The sequence below is a fragment of the Pempheris klunzingeri genome, chromosome 12, assembly GCF_042242105.1.
Source record: "Pempheris klunzingeri isolate RE-2024b chromosome 12, fPemKlu1.hap1, whole genome shotgun sequence".
Taxonomy (NCBI): domain Eukaryota; kingdom Metazoa; phylum Chordata; class Actinopteri; order Acropomatiformes; family Pempheridae; genus Pempheris; species Pempheris klunzingeri.
This window is the reverse complement of record NC_092023.1, coordinates 6,854,571-6,875,547: the sequence shown is the minus strand read 5'-3', so window position 1 is coordinate 6,875,547 and position 20,977 is coordinate 6,854,571. Positions and strand designations below refer to the sequence as shown.

Genomic DNA, 20,977 nt, shown 5'->3' with positions numbered 1-20,977 from the left:
CTTTGCTGACCCTTTAGTTCCAAAACATTTTACAACATGAATAATAAAATCATCTCAAGAACGAAAACAGCCTATGTTTCCCTTCAGGCTTTATTGTTAGTATCTCTCCTTCACAGGATTGCAGTTGAGGTTCCACAAAGAGGATTGGACCAATTTTCTAGGGTGAAGATGAAGAGTAGGAAGAACGTAGTTTGCCCCGGCACAGAGAAGTGTGTTTGTTGAAAGGATACACAGGTACAGAGACATTAAATGACACTGACTTCACCACTCACTGGAGGAAAACAACGCACTCAGTAACTTTTTAGACAGTTGGCAGGTATAACAGTCACAATAGAATGTGTTCTCACATCTCTCAAAGTTTCAGAGGCAAACAAAAGTTCAAAAAGTACATTCTTGAAGGACACAGAGTAAAAAAGATCTGCCTATCCATCCTGAGGGCTACAGTTAGCATCTCTGGGGACAAACAATCCCCAAGGACATGTACAGCTGAAAATAATTGTGGAAAGTACGAGCCATTCTCCTGGACAAAGGATGATAGAGCACGTCATCCTGAGAGAAAATATTATCGAGTGTATGCATATTAAAGGTCCAGCTCTATCTCTGCTGTCTGCACTGTATCGGTTCATCCTCAGGTGGGACACACCTTCGGCACTTAATTAGCCCGGATCAAACTAATTAAACACTTCATAGTTTATGCACACACTGAAAAACAGGTTTGCCAAATGAAGCCAATAATAATTAATAATTCCTTTTTTTATATAATGTTTTATATAATGTTCTCTGTTTAACATATCATTTATTTAAAAAGCAATTTCCCCCTGGGGATTATTAAGTAATTCTGATTATTTCCTGTTGGCTGTTTATTTGACATTACTCAAGTCATCCAGCCTTTATGCTTTGTCTAATGTCTCCTTATTCCCTTTCTGCAGCACGCTGCCATGGTTACTGTTCAACAACCAATTATATCCAATCATACTGCTTTCATTAAACATGCCCCCTCCTATACCCGCAACCTCAGCCTCAACCTCTTTGCACCTTCACTGGTCATCTGACTGTGACCGCCAGCCTGTATCACATCCTCCTCACCAGTTACACATTACCCAGGGGTCCTCCAACCTCATTCAGTATGCTGTAATGAAATGACTGAACTGCATGTGCTCATGAAAAACCTTTTGTGAAATCCTTTTACAATTAATACAGTGCCCTTATTGACACATGAGTAATGTGTTGTTTGGATAATGCTAAATGACTTAGGTTCAATTTCCCTCTAGGTGCACTGTTGTACTGTCACTGAATAATTGCTGTCTCTGTGGCATCCAGGCGCAAGAGGCAACACCATGCTCCGCAGTGATGGGAACCAATTCATTAACGTGGCCTTCACATAAGTAGATTATCTGTACCTGCTCAGGAAAGGGTCGACGGAAACACAGAGGCAAGCCCTTGAACAACGGGAGCACGGAGAGATGCAGCACAGCCCAACATGTGACTCTAAATCAGTCACATAAATGTGACATTCATCGGAACCAAGGGTGAGACAACAAAGGCTGTCACTGAATGTACTGTATGTGCCATCCCTTTTAATACACTGTTCAGCAGCCTATTGTTTGTTCTGGAGATTAACAGCCCAGAAGTGAGGAGGTCATTGGCGAGATGAGACTGTTTTCAAAAGCATTTGCAACTCTCTTGCTCCTACGTAGCTGTGGCTAAGACAAATGCATATTTCACACATAAACCCTATTTACAATGCAAGTTAATGAGCACAGATTCAACCGGCGTGTGACTATTCAAAGCACATTACGTACCTGCTGTATGTATAGACCTCTGCTCGAGGTCGGGCCATTATAACAGTACTTTAAGTGGTTGTTGCAATATTGTTCTGACACATGGAATAGTTATCAGTGAGGATGATGTGAATAGGTATAATTTTTTGTTGGTTCCCTATTCTTTTGGTCAGTGGACGCAACAGTTGTGCAAAATATCACCTTTGTCATCCCTATTGTTACTCCTGTCTGCTGTACTTACAAATGTGCCAACCATTTAATGTGAAAACCAGGTAGTATCAGCCTCATGTGTAGCATTTGTGAGGCCTGAAGCTGAGTTTTCTGCTCAGCCCATTCATGGCTGTGGCTGCAGCCAGAAAAACACATTTGGCCCTCAGTGTGGTGCCTGAGTGAAACTGAGGTGGAGGAAAGCACCAACCACGTAGGTGGTGAGAACCTCCAATGAAAACAGAAATACCCCCAACATACTACGTTTTGAGCCATGCTGTGCTGTCAGTGACAAAATTACACTCAGCGTCACCACCAGACTCCAAATAAATTGTAATAAAAGAGAAAAAAAAATCCATCTAGTAAAAGGCAATGAGCCTCACTGTGTCAACTTGAATTACTGCCTAATGAACACTAGCTGTTCATGAGAGGGTACGCATTATTAACATAATCAATGCCTCCAAATTGCTATTTAAGGTGACTTGTGCCTCTCCATTTGTGGCAAATTTCATTCACGAAGATGGTACCCAAGAGTAACAGAGTGCTGCAGGAAATCAACAGATGAAACATAACACATGTAGTGAATAGATTGACAAGAAGTTAGATGCTGAAAAATGAGCTTCTAAAGCAAAATGGTCCATGATGGGAGGAAGTCAAGTGGGTGTGACAGTCACAAAGTTAGATGACAGAATATTATACAGTAGGTAATGTAACACTGTGGAAAAGAGGCTGTTCCCCAAGAGAGTCTATCAAACCTGATTTAACTGTTGGAATGAGATAATTTCCTGCACTACACTACACTTCAGTAGCTGCCATACCAAAATATGCCAAAAAAAATCATTAAACACACAAAAAAAAATACAAATAAAAAAATGCTATGGTGAATTTTCAAGTTATTTAGTTTTAATTACGTTTATTTCTTATTTAATCTCTGAGTTCTATATGTTAGATAAATAGATTAAGGCATTACAATTCTTTGTGCCCCATAGTCTGGAGCTGGGCTGGACAACCTGCGCTGGTCCATTCATAGGTTTTCCTTGGGTTGTTCTTTGAGTGTGAGTGGGGTATGAAAGGGTGTTTGGAGCTAGCACCGGGCTGCGTGGTGTGATTGCCAGGAAGAGGCAGAGCTGACATATTATCACTTCCCTACAAAGTGGGTCTGCCTGAGGGTTGTAACCTGCTGAGAAATGCCAAGGGGGGTGTGAAGGTGTGTGAAATGTGCAGATTAGTATAAAGGTGCAACCATGTATAGACAGACAGGATGACAGAAAGGTTATATACAGTTGATACTGATAAGAGACAGACAAATATAAGGGCTGACTGAAGGACAACTAGACAGTAATATGTACTGTAGGCACATAAAGTGTGTGTAATGACGGTCTAAACTGCTACTAAAGCACAAGGACTAATAACAGAATAATTAAGTGGAGGAAGCTATGAGCTGATATACTGAGACTTGAAGATACCAGAGAGGGTAAAAAGGTGGTGTATTCAGAGTCAAGTATTAGGCAAATTCAAAGTGTCAATTATGGATAGTGCAATACCATTTACTTTAGAGCAGGGCCAAAGCCACTTTTCATTTCTTTCATATTCAGATGAGGAAAAATCTGAGTGAGAGAGAGAGAAAGAGAGAGAGAGAGAGAGAGAGAGAGAAAGGGAAGATGTTGTCATGTCTACAGGCAGCAGCAGAGAGGCCTGGTGTCAACATGAGAGAGGGTGAATGGAACGCCACTGAGAAGTGCGGGCGGCACACAGGTGTCAGCGAGCACTCTGCCCCAGGGCCAATGACGGAGTGATGCTTACGAGACAAGGCAGAGGCGTATAAACCATCGTCGCGCGCCACAGGGGCTGCTGTTACCGTGTCGACTCTCTTTCTACATCGCCTTCCTCCTCTATTCACGCGTTGCATCACCGAGTGAGAAAGCGGTGGCGGACACACTATGCGCTACAGTGGGTGACCTCGCCGAGCGCAAGTCTGTGCTAAAGTCTGTGTTCTTCAGGTGGATATGTAAATGCAGTGCGGCATAAAGGTCTTGATGAAAGAAAAAGGCAAACATGAGTCATTTAACTGTAATGTGCTCACTAGAAAACATCATCATTAACAGAATGTCTATAAATATGCACTTGCAAATGGGCTGCAGCGCACTTCTGCCTGACTGCTGATGGTGGTATTACGCTGCACATTTTGTTCAGCAATTATGAATCAGCCTAATTTGATGACTATTTAGGTGGATATGTGCTTGAGAGTTTGTTAGTTAGCTGTTATGTCACCCTGGTGTTAACTTGTTTGTTCCTGCCTGGAAGCAAATGTGGAGAGTGACAAACAGGGACTCCTCTGACTTGAACTTAATTACACATGGGGAATGCATTTCAGCTCCTTCTCGTACACACAAGCAGACCAAAAGGAAAAACACTGCTGTAAATCCAGAGCTCATGTTCTCTATTAAGACCAAAGTTCTAACCGATTTTGACAGCCAAGGCAAAGTCAGCTTAGTCACACATCACGATTTACACAGGAAATAGCCTTTTAAACTGAATCTTATTATAGGTTTTCAGATTTCATTAGCATATTCAACGTTTATTTAACGAAATGACCAGCTGAACCCTTCAGGATCGAATTTAATCACAGCATCCAAGTTCCAGATGTTGGAAACTGTATTGTATGGTGATAATCTAAGCCAGTATACTGTTTTAGAATATGTAAGCACTGTATTGTGTACAATCTGCTCTGCTCTCAGATTCCTAAACTTGCAGGCCATTGAAATCAAAGTTCACACTGAGATAAAGAGTGTATCATCGCTCATTCAGCGTAATATTGCTTGAGCTGTAGTGTGTTCGGCAAGACTAAACAGGGACAGAGAAGTTGTGGAGAGAAAGGTAAACGAAAAACGGAGATAAAAAGAGTTATTACTAGATCCTATAAACACTCAAGATATTCAAAAGGTTTTGGAAAATAGTGCAGGGTCTGACATCCAGAGTGATGCAAAGCTATTTCATTGGGCAATAGATAATTCTCCCTCTCCATCTAGAACATACAATATGCCACTGCCACTGAGGAAAAAAAAAAAAAAGCACACCCAACACCAGTGAATGCAACATCCAACTGGGCCACAGTGGCATGAAGGGTACTGCATTAATGCTGCCTGTCAGAAAGTACAGATTAAATTGGATTAACACATCATAAAGGATGCAGGAGCACACAGCCTCCACAAGAGATATGTGCTGCCCACTAAAATACAAAACTGCTATTCAAATAACTGTCAACATTATAATACAGACTAGAGTGTTGGTTGTAAATAAAATCTATCAAAAGGTAAGACTGAATTCTGACGTTATATATTGAAAACTCTTTACATGACACATGTGCATTGCAGTGCAGGGTTAGTCTTGTATGTGTATGCGTGAGGCAATTTCAAGCAATAAAAGATAGTTACAATGAAATCTGTTCACGGAGGGGACTATCCAGATAAGAAGGGTCAGTGTCAGTGGAAAGTCTCGCTGCTGTTGAATCGTCATTGGCATCTGTATTGTGAAGGTGGCAGAAAATCTAAAAGCAGATATGTCAACTCAGAACCTCAGCACACAAAGCTAACTGCATGGCCACAACATTTAACGACAAACATTCCAGGAGCAAAAACATGGCAGGCAGTGAAGACTAGATATATGCTTTCACTGAAGAATACACGCATTTTACTACACAGCACAACAAACAAAATCTCTTACGTTTTGCTCAGTGCTGAGCTATTTCTTCTCTTGAATTATCTTAGGACTTCTTGCACCTTAGCATTTATTGGGGTTACCCCCTCTAAAGTATGCACTGATAGACCAAAAGCAATTTCTGACTGCTAGAAGGTAATTTCTCAATCTTTATCTAATGACCATTAACAGCACAACAGTAAATAAACAGAAGATATCCACATTGAAAGCCTCTGACACAGTCTTAATGCATCTACTTCACAAGTCCATTTGACAGGAAAGCTATGTCTGTGTAACTTAAGCAATAGAGAAGGCCAACTCTTCTCTTTTGAGAGAGAATTCATTTAAATGTGATATGGAAATATAGTCTTTGTGAATAGTAGTGAATAATCACTAACTAAATTGTGGTACACGAGGAAGGGTTTAATTTAGATGTAGAACTGATTGCAGTAATTATTGTGTCAATTTCAAATGGCAATGTATGTTTAGATAATTATTGAGACGCTAACAGAAGGCAACAACCCCCGTTGTTAAAGGAGGTTTCAAAGTCATTCTGCATCAAATGCTCATCTCCTTTTTATAAATTAAGTGTAAATGTATAATACTAGCTTCCCAGCATTGCACAGCTTATGCAAAATGTGAAAGCCCTGCAGCTTCTATTCCCGAGCTACTTCTATTCAAAACTACTATAGCGCTTTTATCTTCACCAATCGAGGCTTCCTGAAACTCTTAAAATGTGAACAATTCATCACCTCCCCCAGCAAATGCTCTTTCAGTTGTAAACCATATTCAGCACTAGCTGATATAACCACATACTGTTTATGAGCAGCTGACTCACACTTTCAAAAGAGGATTTAGCAACAAAATTCTCTGGTGCTAACAAACATTTCAGAAATCCAGCACCTCTGACATGAAGTAAAGCAAGTACTCATATTAAAGTATCATGTTCTATAAAACAAGGAAAAGTTTTTTTACAACCCCTCGCCTTGTCATGTTCCTCCCTCTGATCACTTATCTTGCCACACCAGACACAACATTTCTTTTGTATTCACAGTGAGCCATGAGTTCCAGAAGAAAGAAAGGGGCTTCAATCAAAAATCTTCTGGAGGGCAAGATGGAAAATGTAAGCAAACCTGGAGAAACAACATTTACTGTGCAGCCAGAGAGTGGTCCCACTCTTTGCCAGCGTAGCCATGTCAGCCCACAGGACATCACTTCACATATCATCCTCTGGGTCATTTAACACACAAGAGGAGATCTGGCCAGCGAATGTTTGGATGCCGGTGGATGAGTGTGCTGTTCAAACTGGGCCAGCTGTTGAAGCTTGCAATGTGATATCGCACGGTGCCATGTAGGTACTCATGCCATCCTGCATGTTTTATTGGCAAATTACTGCTCCTGCCCAAATGATCTATTCTACCACACAAAGACCTGGAGGCCTGACCCACAAACATTAGTACCTCTCATAAATATAAGTTACGTAAATTGTGACTGGCTATCACAAATTACAGAAATCATTTTTAAATGTTCCAGTGAGGGCCCAGTCACGTCTGTTATGCCACATTCACGTCTTATGGGATGAACGATAGAAATGAGAAAGAAAAACCTGCGAGCGTTCGCATCATCAAGATGATTGTATTATTACAGAGAAGATCATGTGAAGATAAAAATACAGTGCACTAACATTATGACAGCATTATCCATATCCATTACCGCCCTCCTCTGTTTTGTGTTCATTGTCTGGTCAGACAAGAAAAAAATATTCCTCATTTGTCTCTTTTGTTAGTCACTCATCTCAGTTACTCATGCCTGAAGCTCATTCTCTGATTTGGACCTCAATTCATATGGGAAAAAACAGCTAAAGCATTATTTTGCGTTGTTAACAGCATTAAATGTGCTTATATTCAAGTTAAGTGGCGTCTTTGACACTGGCATTGAAATTTGGGTAAATAAAACCCTCTAATTGCACTTTTCCCTCATATCTCCTCTGTTGTCTTGCCCTTGTTCTGTTCAAATTTGCTAAATTAAAGAGGAAAAAACAACTTGCATGCCACAGAAATGAAGCAACAGTGAGAACAGAATGTCAGATGTAAGAGGAGCACTTTCATTTGTATCAAAGCTTATACAACATCCCGTGCAGTAATGTCTTGCATAACCATCATTCTCAGTAATGTAGAATAATGGGACAGCTGACCTTTTGAGCTGACCAAACACTTGAAATCCAAATGCAAACAGCATAATTATTTATTCAGCACCATGCGCTGGTTTGTATCCATACATACTGTTTATAGATACTGATAATTATCTGGAAAGTTAGTGTGAACCTCACCTAATGATAGGTCATACTGCTTTTCTTCCCTGGCTTTCAGCATCGACCTTTAGCTGATATTTGGGATGTGTGCAATGAGTGTGACTTGGCGACTGTTAGACAGCCAAGTGATTGCTGCCTACTTAGCAGAGACAAGTAAAAGGTCAGTGTGTGGTCAAGTCCTCGAGCTTAGAGGTTCAAGGCTCCGGGCAGCAGACTCACACCTGCGGCTGAAAATCAATCGTGCACTTCGTAAGTATGAAAGCACATAGGAGGATGGAATGATAGATAAATGGATGAATAGACAGAAACAGAGCGGGTCGAGGTTGCCTTTTTAAATGTGGGTTTGCAGTGAGGCATTGACCACAGTGTGTGGGAGAGCTCACTGTAGGGATTCACAGCTAACCCTTTAAATGCCTGGCAATGAACACAGATGAGAAGGCTGTTAGCACTTCTATCACTTGTATACACGTCTGGCATAACAACAGTTGCAAGAAGGCTGCCAATTAAAGAGCCTTATGCTATGAAAGCATGTAATGTGCCTAATCATGTAAGAATTACAGCCTAGTCTGAATTGGAAATGTGATATGGATGGATGTTTTTAAAATGATAAATGCTATTTTCCTCCAATTGATGGTGAGCACAGGGTTGACTTGTTCTCTTCCATTTCAATTCTTCTAAAATGAGCAGCAGTGGTTTTGTGGAATATAATATTTCTCTAATTTGATAAATTATTTATTGTTTTTTGATTAGTGGCTTGCGGTTGTGTTATCCAGTGTGACTGGCTACAGGATATACATCCTCCTCAGGTACTGTGCAGCCATTTGTGAGTCAGACAGCTGAGAACATTAAACCAGTGGCGACACTGTGGTCAAACATCCATAAAAGAATTACTCAGGCAGTGTCTATGGTCTGTAAATGTCAAGAAATTGCAGAAAAGAGACGTGATGTTCTGCAGTTTGAGCTAATACCACTCACATTCACATTAATGACCAGAGGAACAATTTATAATAGTGTGATAGAATGGTAGTGGTAGTAATAGTGAAGCAAATGTGGAACCAAATAATGTTTATACAGTATACATGTGTGCATGGCGCAGCAAACTAAAATGCCTACACAGTAATTTCAGCATTCTGTCCCAAAATGTATAATTAGAGGCAAGGCAAGCATAAGTAATGACAGCATGTTGTTGATTGTAGTAATACTCCATGTTGACACTGTTTACGTAACGAAACAGTATAAATAACAGCATCGCTCAATAATGGGTTGTAGTGCTCTTCTCATGATTGTCAGACTGCTTAATAATGCAACAGGTATGGAACATCATCTGCCGTCTGTGACAGCACAAAACTGCTGTAAAGAAAATAAATGATTGCATGACATGTCACTCCCACATGATATTCTCTTCAATCAGTAAGAAAACCAACTAGCAGGTATTGTAAGGGTCTATCAAATTGACTAAATAAACACCTACTTCTTATGATACACACACACATACACACACAGTATATTAAACGAAATCATAGATGTTTATATTCTGACATTGGGGTCAAATGAGGTTAAAGTACAGTAACACATAAATAATAGAAATAATAAAATGACTTTATGCAGAAAAATTCAAAATACCCACACAGACAGAAATTCACCCACTCGCTGGGGAGAAAATGAAGTCTTCTGACTGTACAGTGAGGAAAGCAGCAAAGGGAAGACAAAGTGAGAAACTGACAGAGAGATATAAGCTGAGAGGAAAAACTCAGGGGATCTCGGGGCTTGGGAATTGGGGGAGTGAAAGGAGGAGGAGAGCAAAATGACATACTCCGAAACGGTGAGGCAAAAGTCTCATGTGATTTAGAGTAGATTTAGAAGGGGAAGCGCTGTGGGGGAGATAAGCAGCATGGAAAACTGCGCGGACCGCAGGTTTGCAACACCAGGCCAGAGAAGTAGCCTCAGTACAAGAGCGAGGATTCACACAGCGGGGACCATGTTAGACAGCGAGTTACCCCTCCTCATCTCCAGTCACACACACAGGGGAAAATAAATATTCATTCCCTTCCCTTGTGCCCAGCGCTAAAGACTTCCCCAAAGGGCTGTGTCTGTGAAGCCCATGTAAAAAAGCATTTGACAGCAGTTTAATGATAGGTCTCCAATTTTTTTCCACCCCAAAAAATCTGTCCAAAACATAATGTCTTTGTTTATGCACATTAGCTATAATTAATTCATATTTACTGTGAAACCACAGACAGAAATCCCAAAAGCCAATCATAAACTACAAAATTAGTTAAAGCTGCATTGTCTAGAAAAACTGCAGTTTTCAGGCCTGAATAGAGAAATGTTGCCTACATGCAGAAGATGTGTTGCCGTGCAATTAAAAACTTGTTTGACAAAGCCTGTGGGTGGACTACTAAGGGGGACGATTTCAGATGTTTCACAATTTTTTACAAAGTTTTATATCTAACAGGATCAAACTGAGGGATGCTACATGAAGTGGGTGCAAGGACAGTAAAGAACCTATACCTGATATGGAGGAAATTACAGCTAGTCTTATTTTTGAAGGAGGAGGCAAATTAATTGCAGATTTGGTGAATAGACATTCAGGGGCTGCTGACATTGGAGGGTTTGTCAGCCTCTCAACAGCAGCAAATATGGCACGAGCATTATTATTGTTTGTTGGCAATGATGCTAGAGAAGAAGGACTGCCTTGTTTTTCTCAGTTCAAAATTATAGATGCAAAGTCTCTCTTTACGGATGTCATATTGCACCTTGAGGTTTGCTCTTCACCACCTGCATTCAGCTTTTTGACACTTTTTTTATTATTACTATTACCAGCATTGCATTTCTTCATGGTGTTTTTTCCATTGACTACCAGAGTCTACCTCTGCCTTAGTGGGGGCAGGGACATCAATAACATTCGGAAAAAAAAAAAAAAGAAGTGGGCAGAAAAAAACAGTTTAAGAGAGACAGAAAGAAACAGGGTTTGGAGAAAAACATCAACAAAAGCAATCAAAATAAAGAAATATGATGATGATGACAGTTATGACTCTTTACAAAAGTTTTACCTTCGCTGCAGCAGATGATGCAGCTATCAAGGCCCTGAAGACTACCAGAAAATTCCTCCCAATAAACAAGGAGATTATAGGATCAATAACTTATCACCTGCTCTCTGTGAGTCGTTGGTACGACTTATTTTGGAGGCCACACACTGGGCAGGTGAGATTAGTGGACTGCTGTAAAAATATTAGATATAGATACAATATTCAAAATACTAGTCACAGCCATAGAGTTTGGTGTGTTTCTGTCCGGATATAGACAAAAACAGTTTGCAATAAATATTTCTATTTAAGTGTTTTAACTTATGAATTGTGTGGGCAACTTTCTGGCCACTTGACGGATGTTAGTTTCATATTGATTCTCATACTTGGCCCACCAACTTCTGAGAAAAGTATCTTGTCTTTCTTATTCTCCTTTTTTAAAAAACTTTCACCATGTATTGATTAGTCCATGCTGGCCAGGTAGTGGACACATAGTGCTGTTTTATATGGGTTGCTTCGTGGTTGATGAGGGCGGTTAGACTCACATACTCTACTTGTGGTCTGAAGAGCTAAAACAGTGAGTTATAAGGCATAAAGCAGTGTACGGCTGAACAGCACTGCTTTGGTATTAATACCAGCGATATTGCTTAATTCAGGTTTAGAAATAATTTTGGATTGGTTAATCCGATAATTGTGAAAGAAGATAAACGTTTGTATTACTACAGAAACAACATAAGGTGTTTAGCTGAAACCTTGTGAAAAGAAAGTGGCAACGTGCTGCTACAGTAACAACTCCAGCATAAGTCATTTATTTTAGCGAACAATGACTGGGAGCTCCTCATTTCCCTCTGACAGATGGAGGGGACCAACCATAAAACAGGAGCAGAAATCATTAAGTCAGATAAAGCCCTGCAGAGTTGCTTTAATTGTGTGCTCTGGAGCTGTAGGCATAGCTTACCTGATTGCTGCTATAACTAACTGCCTTTACAGAGACAGACGAGATCTTCTGTGGACGTTTAGAGGGTGATTTGTGTTCAGAAGGTTCCTCGGGGAGAGGATGATGGGGAGAGATAGAGAGGCGAGGAATGAGGAGACAGTTCATATCGCAGAGCGAGCAGATTGGACACTCTCCGCTGGAGAGAACCTTTCCAGCAGGAGAGACTTGAGCACCTGGCTAATGCTTTCATGGCTCACAATTTACAGCAGGCCCGCCACTGTGCATGGTTAGCATTGTCAATGTGTCACCCTACAGAGGTCTGCACCTATGGTCCCGACCTTCTGTGAGCGCACCGCACAAAGCGGCCATTCAAAGTGTTAATCAATTGTCTTTCAACGGCCATGCTGCTGCGCTTCTGCATCAATCATTGAATAAAGCTGAACAACAGGAGAGCGTGAGCTCACACACAAAGTGCTGGATTACAATGGATGTATTAAATGCACACACACTCATCTGTACGAGAAAAAGTACGCACACACACACACACACACACACAACCAGGCACACATTCACAAAAAGCAGTGAGATGGGCAGAAAGACAAGCCTGTGCACAAACAAAGATACACACACCTAAAGTGATATGTTGACAGGTTGGGCTGGACTTAGAGTACCTGTCTTATGCATAAAGGCATATCAAATTCTGTTACAGAAGATAGTCTGCCAAGACTCCCTATTTTGACTGACATACAAGCTTGTAAATCAATCCACTTAAAACAAGCTTGACTCTAAGCGCCCAGAGACTGCATTGTGCCAGTCAACTTTGCCATCAGATCTTGAAGCTTCACAGTCGGTCTAGGATCTCCCGATCTCCCCGCAGACAGGTACCTACTGCAGCACAACATCCCATACTGCTACTGTTAATGCTAGTGCTCGCTCATCATGGAAGATTTTTCAAAGCAGGAATGTTAATAATCCATGTTTATTTTAAATTATATATAACTTCTTGGCCTCCTCCTGGATCACCCTAACATCAGTACTGACAAACTCTACCCAGCCCCAGTACAGCCGTATATATATATCGCATGTGTAGCAGGCACTCATCTAAGAGCAGTATAGATTATGTTCCCTCATCCCATATCCAACTTTGCCAGTCTAAACACTTAATCTTGTCAAAAGAGACCCTTAATAAACTCAAAGGGAAGCCCTGCTTTGCCCTCAGAGAGAAACAAATGTGGTTTACAGCAGTTATGATCTGCAGCATCTACCCCGAAGCCCTAATGCATATTTATACACAAGACTCATTAATCAGTCATGAATGGAAAAGAGAGCACGATAAAGATGGAGACACAGAATCAAAACTGGGGCCACTTAACTGAGAATTGACAACCAGAGCACAATAATGCGCGGATAGCTATCGTTATTACAAAATAATAAATGCATGAGGTACAGCCACTTCACAGTCATTTGCGGCAATTCAAGGTAGAATATATAATTTACCAAGTGATAAAATATTAATCAAAATATTACTGAAGCTGAATGGAAGATGTGACCACAGATGTAAATGTGTGCCAATGTGTTCTTAGTATACCATGTCCATTTCCTCCAGCTTTTTTCACTCTCTCTTCCTGTCTGGTGCTGTTGCCTAAGCTGCTCTTTGATGTGTGAATTTACAGGCAGAGGCAGCTGCATTAACAGTGTGTCACAGAGACAAACCTGTACTCTTCCTGGGTGAAGATTGGGATGCGGGAAGGCTGAAGGACAGTGATCTCCACCAGAGTACTGTTAGACTTCACCGGCTCCCCATTGTCATAGGCTATCACAAACAACTGCAGTGGGCAAGAGAACACACATAAGCAACACATGAATGCAAATGCAAGCACAAAAGTATGTTTTTCATTTTCTTTTACGACACTGCTACTCACTACACAAATAATTTCCTTTTTGAGGTTGCCAGCCAGTTTCTGTAGACATGTTCGGCATCCTAATAAAGACTGACTGGCAAAATAGGATCTGGTGAGCAGCCTGCAAAGCTCCCAGAGAGCGAGTATGAATGTAATGATCTTCATTCATAGACTGTGAAGAATGCTACTGGAGGGGGGGGGGGGGCAAAGAGGGAGCGATAGACAGGAAGAGAATAATGACAGACAAATGTTTAAAGGAGCAGAGGAAGAAAAAACACAGGGAAAAAAAAGGGATGTAGAGGAACACAGACAACATGGGAATGTAAGCGATAGATCTCCATTAGCACCTGGTCCTCTGTTCACAGCTACAGATGTGCCTATAAGGTCACATTAAAGGGGTAATTTGGATTGTTTGAAATGGGGTTGTATGATGTATTATCTGTTGCCAGTGTATCACCACCAGTAGATGCACCCCTGCTCAGTTTTGAGGAGCAGACAGTGGCACAGTTGCTAAGCAAACTACTACTATGGACTTGTGTATGCTACATTTAGAATATTTTCACCACTTTACATTGCTGTCAGACAGCCCTTTCAATTGGGAACTGAAGCCATCTCTTCCGCTCATGCAAAAACAGTAATTTAATGTTGCAGAAATGAGTTGCTATTCAAGTACAATCTCCATCACTTGGTTTGTTTGTGTTTGTTGTTGTGTGACTTTGGTCCTTCAAATGGGTAGTTCTGATCTGAAATAACATGCACAGCACAGTGATCTCCTGTGTTCTGTGAGGTAAAATTACTATTTTTGTCAATGGAGTCTGGTGGCTTTGAAGTGAAAGAGGAGAAAGAGAGAACGGCTTCGATTGTGCGTTGAAAGGGCTGTCTGACAACAATGTAAAGTGGTGAAAATATTGTAATATAGCATACTCTTAAACTGGTGGCTAAAATAACATTCTGCTGCCACCCTCCACAGCAGTACATTGCTTAGCATCTGTACTGCGACACCTGCCACATTTTATTGTAGCTAATATACTAACTGTGGATAAGTACCTCATACAACCTCACTTCAAATAATCCAAACTATCCCTTCAACTCTTTATGTGAACACCTGGGAGAGAAATTGTTCAAACACACAAGAGAAGCAGTGAGATGATCACTGAGACAATTCAGGAAACAGTAATATGCCCTAAAAAATATTCTTCCATTTTAGAAAAATCAGTATGCACAAATCCGACTCGCTGATCTTCACTGCAACTTAAATCGCTAAATCATGCAAGAGATCAGCTATGACAAGTAACTTGCGTCTCTGCAGTGTAAAATAACTATTATTCACATCCTTATATTTGTATATAGAAGGATGATCATCGATATAATAGCTTTATCATCAATTGTACTTCTCAGTGACACCGACATGATGATGATCATCAACTTACAACATGTAAAAATTTTAAAAGCAAAGAATTTTGTACACACTCCAACTTGAAACTTTAAAGTCTCTCCAGCATTATAAAACCTGGGTCCCATTTTTACATATTTTGGCTTTGAAATGAATGGTAGTTACAAGAGCTTTTGGAACTGCTCCAGTAGCCGGCAGCTGAGAATGGGCAGTGAACGGGCTTTAGCAGCTGCATTGTAATCCCTCAGGGCAATTGCTCCCAATCAAGGCACATACACTAGAAATGCTTGTTCAGATTGTGTCTGACAGCTTTATGGAAAAGACACCTACAGAGAAAGACCTGTAAGATCCTTTTTGTTTGGCCAGAAGTAGTTGTTGTATTGCCCTATTCAAACCCACCAGCTTTAATGGTCATTTTACCTTGCCAAAACACTGGAGTAGCTCGTCTAATGCTTCCTCGATCGGTTAGTTTGCTGGTGTTTTTGTGTGTTACAAAATGCTGTGTTGGATCCGAACTAATAGTTTAAAATCCCAAAGTCACACAATAACACAAACAAACTAACTGAGATGTAATGAGCCATAGGTAGACCACCAACTCCAGCCGTTTGTCTCAACTGTCAATTGAGTCTGATGGCTGTGAGCCGACCGATATAACAGCTATTTATGATTAAACATAAAGGATCTTATAGGTCTATCTCTGTAGGGATCATTTCTGTTCTGTTGTCAGACACAAATAACAATCTGAGCCTGTCAGTGGTAAAAACAAACACTTTTAGTGGATGTTCTTTGATCTCGCACAATTGCGCTGAAGGATTACATTTGAGCCATGGTAGCTCATCGACCACCTGTTCTTGGTGATCTACTGGACTATTTCCAAATGTTTTTGTACCTACGGGTCACTTAGAACTCAAAATATGTAACAACTAGGGCAGAGGTTTAAAAATACCAGACTTATCCTTTAGTTAAGAAAAGATGAATTTGTTTTTTTTTTAAATTAAAATCAAGCAAATCTAGCTTACTTTATTAGGCAGAGTGCTGAAGTCATGCTTGCATTAGCTGATTGGCGTCAGCTATTTCATTCATGCTTCAGTCAATTGCTCTTTCACCTGCTGATTACTGATGTCCAATGGTAATTATGCAGGTGCACAGCGATGCCATTACAACCTGACGCTTCTCACTGTCACTCTGCTGATATGCTGAAGCCAACGCTGTTTGCTGCCACATCCCTCCACCCACCCCAACCTGCTTCTCATGTGCTATATTTTTGCTACTGTTGATTTATCTCAGATTGCACGTTCATGTATGTGCTTATTTAGAATGGATTAACTTTGATTTGAGCAGATCTTTCTCTACCAATTACAGCTGTATACTCATTCATTATAATAACAATAATAATAATATAATAATTTCTGGACATGCTCTACATGTCTTAACAACAGAATAACATCAATGTCATGGAAGCGACACATCGACATTACAAGCAGCTGAAGCAGCGCATGACCATAACCACAGCCACTCACCTTGAAGGTGACACTGGGTTCTTCATTTAGGTTGACCTTAGTGATGATCCTTCCAGTTTCCTCTTCCACATCAAAGATGCTGCCACTGTACGGTGACCTCTCCAGGTCCACTCTGTAGCGGACAAAACTGGCCGGAGTACCCTGGAGGAAGGAAGAACATGAACCACAATCCAATAACAATCCACTTATCTAAAACCTTTCACATTTTTCGATGAAGCCATGAAGATGGAGAGAGGGTGCGCCAAAGTAATTAGGTAAAATGTATTAAAGTCATACCAATGCAGCAACAGTGTTTGCTAAGATATACAATTCTGTTATTGTTACATTCGATTGTTTCATGATTCATCATGCGACAGAGCTGAAGTGGTTTAAGTAAGAAAAGGTTGCTCTTCTCTCTTTGCAACCTAAAAATTACCATTATGTCTTGCTCTTCTCTCTCCTCATCAGCCAAATATAAACTCACTGTTATTCATTGATTCAGACCTCTTCCCTTGCATTTGGAATAAAAAAAACTTCTCCATTAAACTCACCCCTCTAGTCTCCAAAGTAACACACTTTCATTAGTGAGAGCCTGGACTTTAATATGACCCTTTGATTAAGATTAATCATGGTCACTGATTACTAATCATCTCTGTTTTTCCAGTTCCATCCCTTTGGACATCAAATTCCGTCTGATTTTTAATAAGCTTTTTGAAGGTGTGCTCCCTTGCCTGCACTGATTTTTCTCCCCAGGGACGGGGTAAAACCTGGGGCTTGAGTGAGGTAAATCCTATAGTAGCAGTGGATCCCTCGGGAAGCCCACTCACACAAATGTGTGTCGAAGGGGTTGCAAAACTATCCAAGTGAATTCACTAAGGGGATTCTCAGAAAAAAGGGCTTCATCTCTAAAAGCTCTTCAGTTTGTTTTCTAACATGTAATGGAATAGAGGGCAGGATCATTGATAATAATAATAATAAGAAAAAAAACCACCTCCCCCAGAGGAATCTAATACAGTGGCTTCAACAGCAAGACCTCTACAGTGATGGCAGCATAGATGGCCAAAGTGGTTTGCTCAAGGATAAACTTACAGTGAAGTCAAGTTAACAATAGCAGCGATCTTCTGGCTTTTGTTGTGATCACTTGTATAACTAGTTGTCCTTTTAGCATTGAATGAGCTAGCACAGTCATACAACTCATTTTGTTAGGGTTGTGAAATGTTTACTGACTGATTTGATTCGTAAGCGAGTGGTGAGGAAATGTGAATCTCTAAAAACTGTGGACTTTCTCTGCTGGGAAGAACAACACTGCAGAAGAAAGAGAAACTTTCATTTTCAGTCACAAATGAAAGACAAATATTGCGCTGATGCATAAAGCTTCTTACTGGAACATTTGTCTCCATGGTGATCTCTCATTCAGGGTGATATTAACGCTGACGTTATGGGGTTGAGTGACATCAAGACAGTGACGGGCCAAAAAGACAGTCACCTCTTAAAAACTAATACTTTTCCCAAGATACAGGTGGAGAGATATCATGCCATCTCTCCAAAATGTAAATAAAAAAAGTATAAGAGCAGAAATGGTCTGTAACGTCATAACCTTCACACAAAATGTGCATGGCTCATGTTTGCCACATCAAGACTACAACCCAGAGCCAGTCTTTTTCTCTCTCTCTTTCTTTGTGTGTGCAGGTTTTCATGAACTTGTGTAATAGAGAGAGAGAATGCGTGTGTGCACACACGTGTGTGTATTTAGCAAGCAGTAGACTAAGCTCTGTTCCACCAGAGGTGTCTATGACAGGCATCCTGTCAATAAAATGCTTTGAGCTCCCAAATCCAGGTCAATAAGAGACTGGGTTAGTCGGCTCCTGTTAGGAAACCTAATCCCTCTGTCTGTCAAACCACTTTGCCGAGTCACTCCCATGTCTCACACACTGCCAATGTGCTCACCGTAACGTAATGATGATTCCCTACCTATTATTTGTGTTTCAGCACTGCAGGATATTTTCTACTGTACACAACATCTCTATAACAATGGCTCAGGGTAAAATCCTGCATGTGGGGGGAAAAAGGCAGACGTGGTGGTGGGGGGCAGGAAAAGCAGGACAGAGAAGTGAAGTGTACGGCAGTCATTCTGGTGCTCTGGAGATGCTTTACCACCCACAGCTGGGACTGACAGGCATCCGTATCTCTCAGTGTTTATCTGTTGAAAAGAGTACACAAGCTCACGCAGCCCTGGTGAGATCCCACCAGCAGGAGGGCCACTAATGACAAGCATCAAGTCCGGCCATACACAACTTCTCTGACAAACAATTTCAGACCTGGAAGCAACTAGGGCAAGGCGAGGTGGTCACTGGGGGATTCCTATTCCCTTTTTCATGGTGAAAAATTGAACGTAAACAAAAAGACTCCATGTGTTATAAGAGAAAACTTTGGTTAGGTGAAGTTTCTATAAAGAACAAACCCTCTGTAGCACAACCAAAAACAAAGAGAGGATGCGAGCTAGTACACTGCTGACTCACCAAGTGCAATAAAATATTAAGGTGGGTGGTACTGCCAGTAAAAGAAGTTCAGATGAGGTGAAACATGGAACCAAACATTCTCAGGACTTGCACTATCCTAAATATACATGTTATGTCTCTGACAGACTCAAAGCCCCCCTACCCAAAAAAAAAAGTTTTCCATTTCTTCTCTGTTGCCTCCACTTAGTCATACAATTTCTAGTCTCAACAGGGTGTCTCAATTTCTCTTCTGCATTGTGTAATTTTGTTCTTTGGTTTGAAGATTTCGAAAAGAAAAAAACCTTTGTCTCTCTAGTCCCAGGAGAAACGGCTCAGATATAGTAAGGTGAAGGAGTCTGAGGAAACATATCGCTGTCTGAGGTAACTGGTAGATGACTCATACAGGTGATGATAAACAAGACCTCCTTACAATAAAATCAGAGCACTGTAGCTCTAATGAGAGCATCAAAGTCAGTGAAAACATCTTTATCATGCATTGTGTCAAATGTTAGGGCTGAAATTGCCTGATAACATAGTTGAAGCATGTTACAATCATCTTTCATTCTTTTCTTCATCTTTGCTACCTTTGCTAAAGACAAAGATGGAGTCAACTTTAAAATGTATCCACCAATGTTGGATACATTGCATACTTTCTTATATTGATTTGAAATGTGACACAGTTTTCTTTTATACTCACTGGAGGGTCTTGGTCTTCAGCAAAAACAGTTGTGATGACTGTTCCTTTCTCTGCATTAGGTGCCACCATGCCCCTGTACAGGTCTTGTCTAAAGATGGGGGAGAAGTCGTTCATGTCCTAAAAACAAAAACAGATTCCATAAATGTAGGTGTATCAGTTATGTATTGGTGATATTTGATAACTGTTGCTGACTGTCACTTAAACTTTATACATAAAGTGTCAAACATAATTGGGTCAGGACAGTGTAAAATGTTCAGTTACGTTCCTCTACTACTACTTTTGCTGATGCTGACTGCGTGTTGAATGAGTAATATTGTAGCAGTGCAGATTTTGCAGCTGCTGCTTTGTTTGATTTCAGCTAACACTTTGTTAGTGTGGATTCAGGCAAATTTTCCCACTGCAGTAACTCACCATGCTCCAGGCTTTGTTCATGAACCCAAGCATCTGTGCATCTGAGCTAAATGTGAGCACATAAAAGCACACGCACATATACTGTAATCACGCCGTTACAGATGAAAAGAATCCATCCATATTCTAAATTTAGCCAATGAGAATCTTAACATACAAACTACTGTGGCTGGCTACTTAAAACTAAAAATGATGCTGAGTAAACTGAACTAATAAAACATTAAAATTCTTCATGTATTGGTGTTGAATTGCAACATTTAATTGCACAGTGACAAACTTCTAATACTGCTGCTGTGAAGTTAAATGCTTCATAATGAATTCATTTTCCTTTGTGTTCGTGCTTTGGTGTGTTTATCCATACTAATAAACATTCCGGTCTACACTACCTGATGATGGCGTGTAGGCTTGTTGTCACTGCCAATTAAGACGTCAGAAATAAGAGCTAATTGCTGTTCAGTGTGTTAATGTTTTGAATGGTTACAAGCAACATATATTTGAATAAGTGTTTTATTCTCACTCACAACGGAGCTGGAATCTGAAGGACACTTCAGACCCGCTAAATTTACATCAGGTTAAGAAGACAACTATGAAAGAGGTTTTCTGACTTACTTCGATGCACAGTC

At 40.6% G+C, this 20,977-nt stretch overlaps 1 protein-coding gene across 1 annotated transcript in view; it reads right to left on the bottom strand.

Annotated features, from left to right (window-relative positions):
• LOC139210929 (protocadherin-15-like) overlaps nt 1-20,977 on the bottom strand; it is a 132,253-nt gene that overhangs the window by 34,456 nt on the left and 76,820 nt on the right. Inside the window, exons 22-24 of the mRNA XM_070841140.1 lie at nt 19,947-20,063; nt 16,773-16,913; nt 13,672-13,784 (exon numbers count right to left, since the gene is read on the bottom strand). Coding sequence (XP_070697241.1) covers nt 13,672-13,784; nt 16,773-16,913; nt 19,947-20,063 — 371 coding nt within the window. The remainder of the gene's footprint in view (nt 1-13,671; nt 13,785-16,772; nt 16,914-19,946; nt 20,064-20,977) is intronic.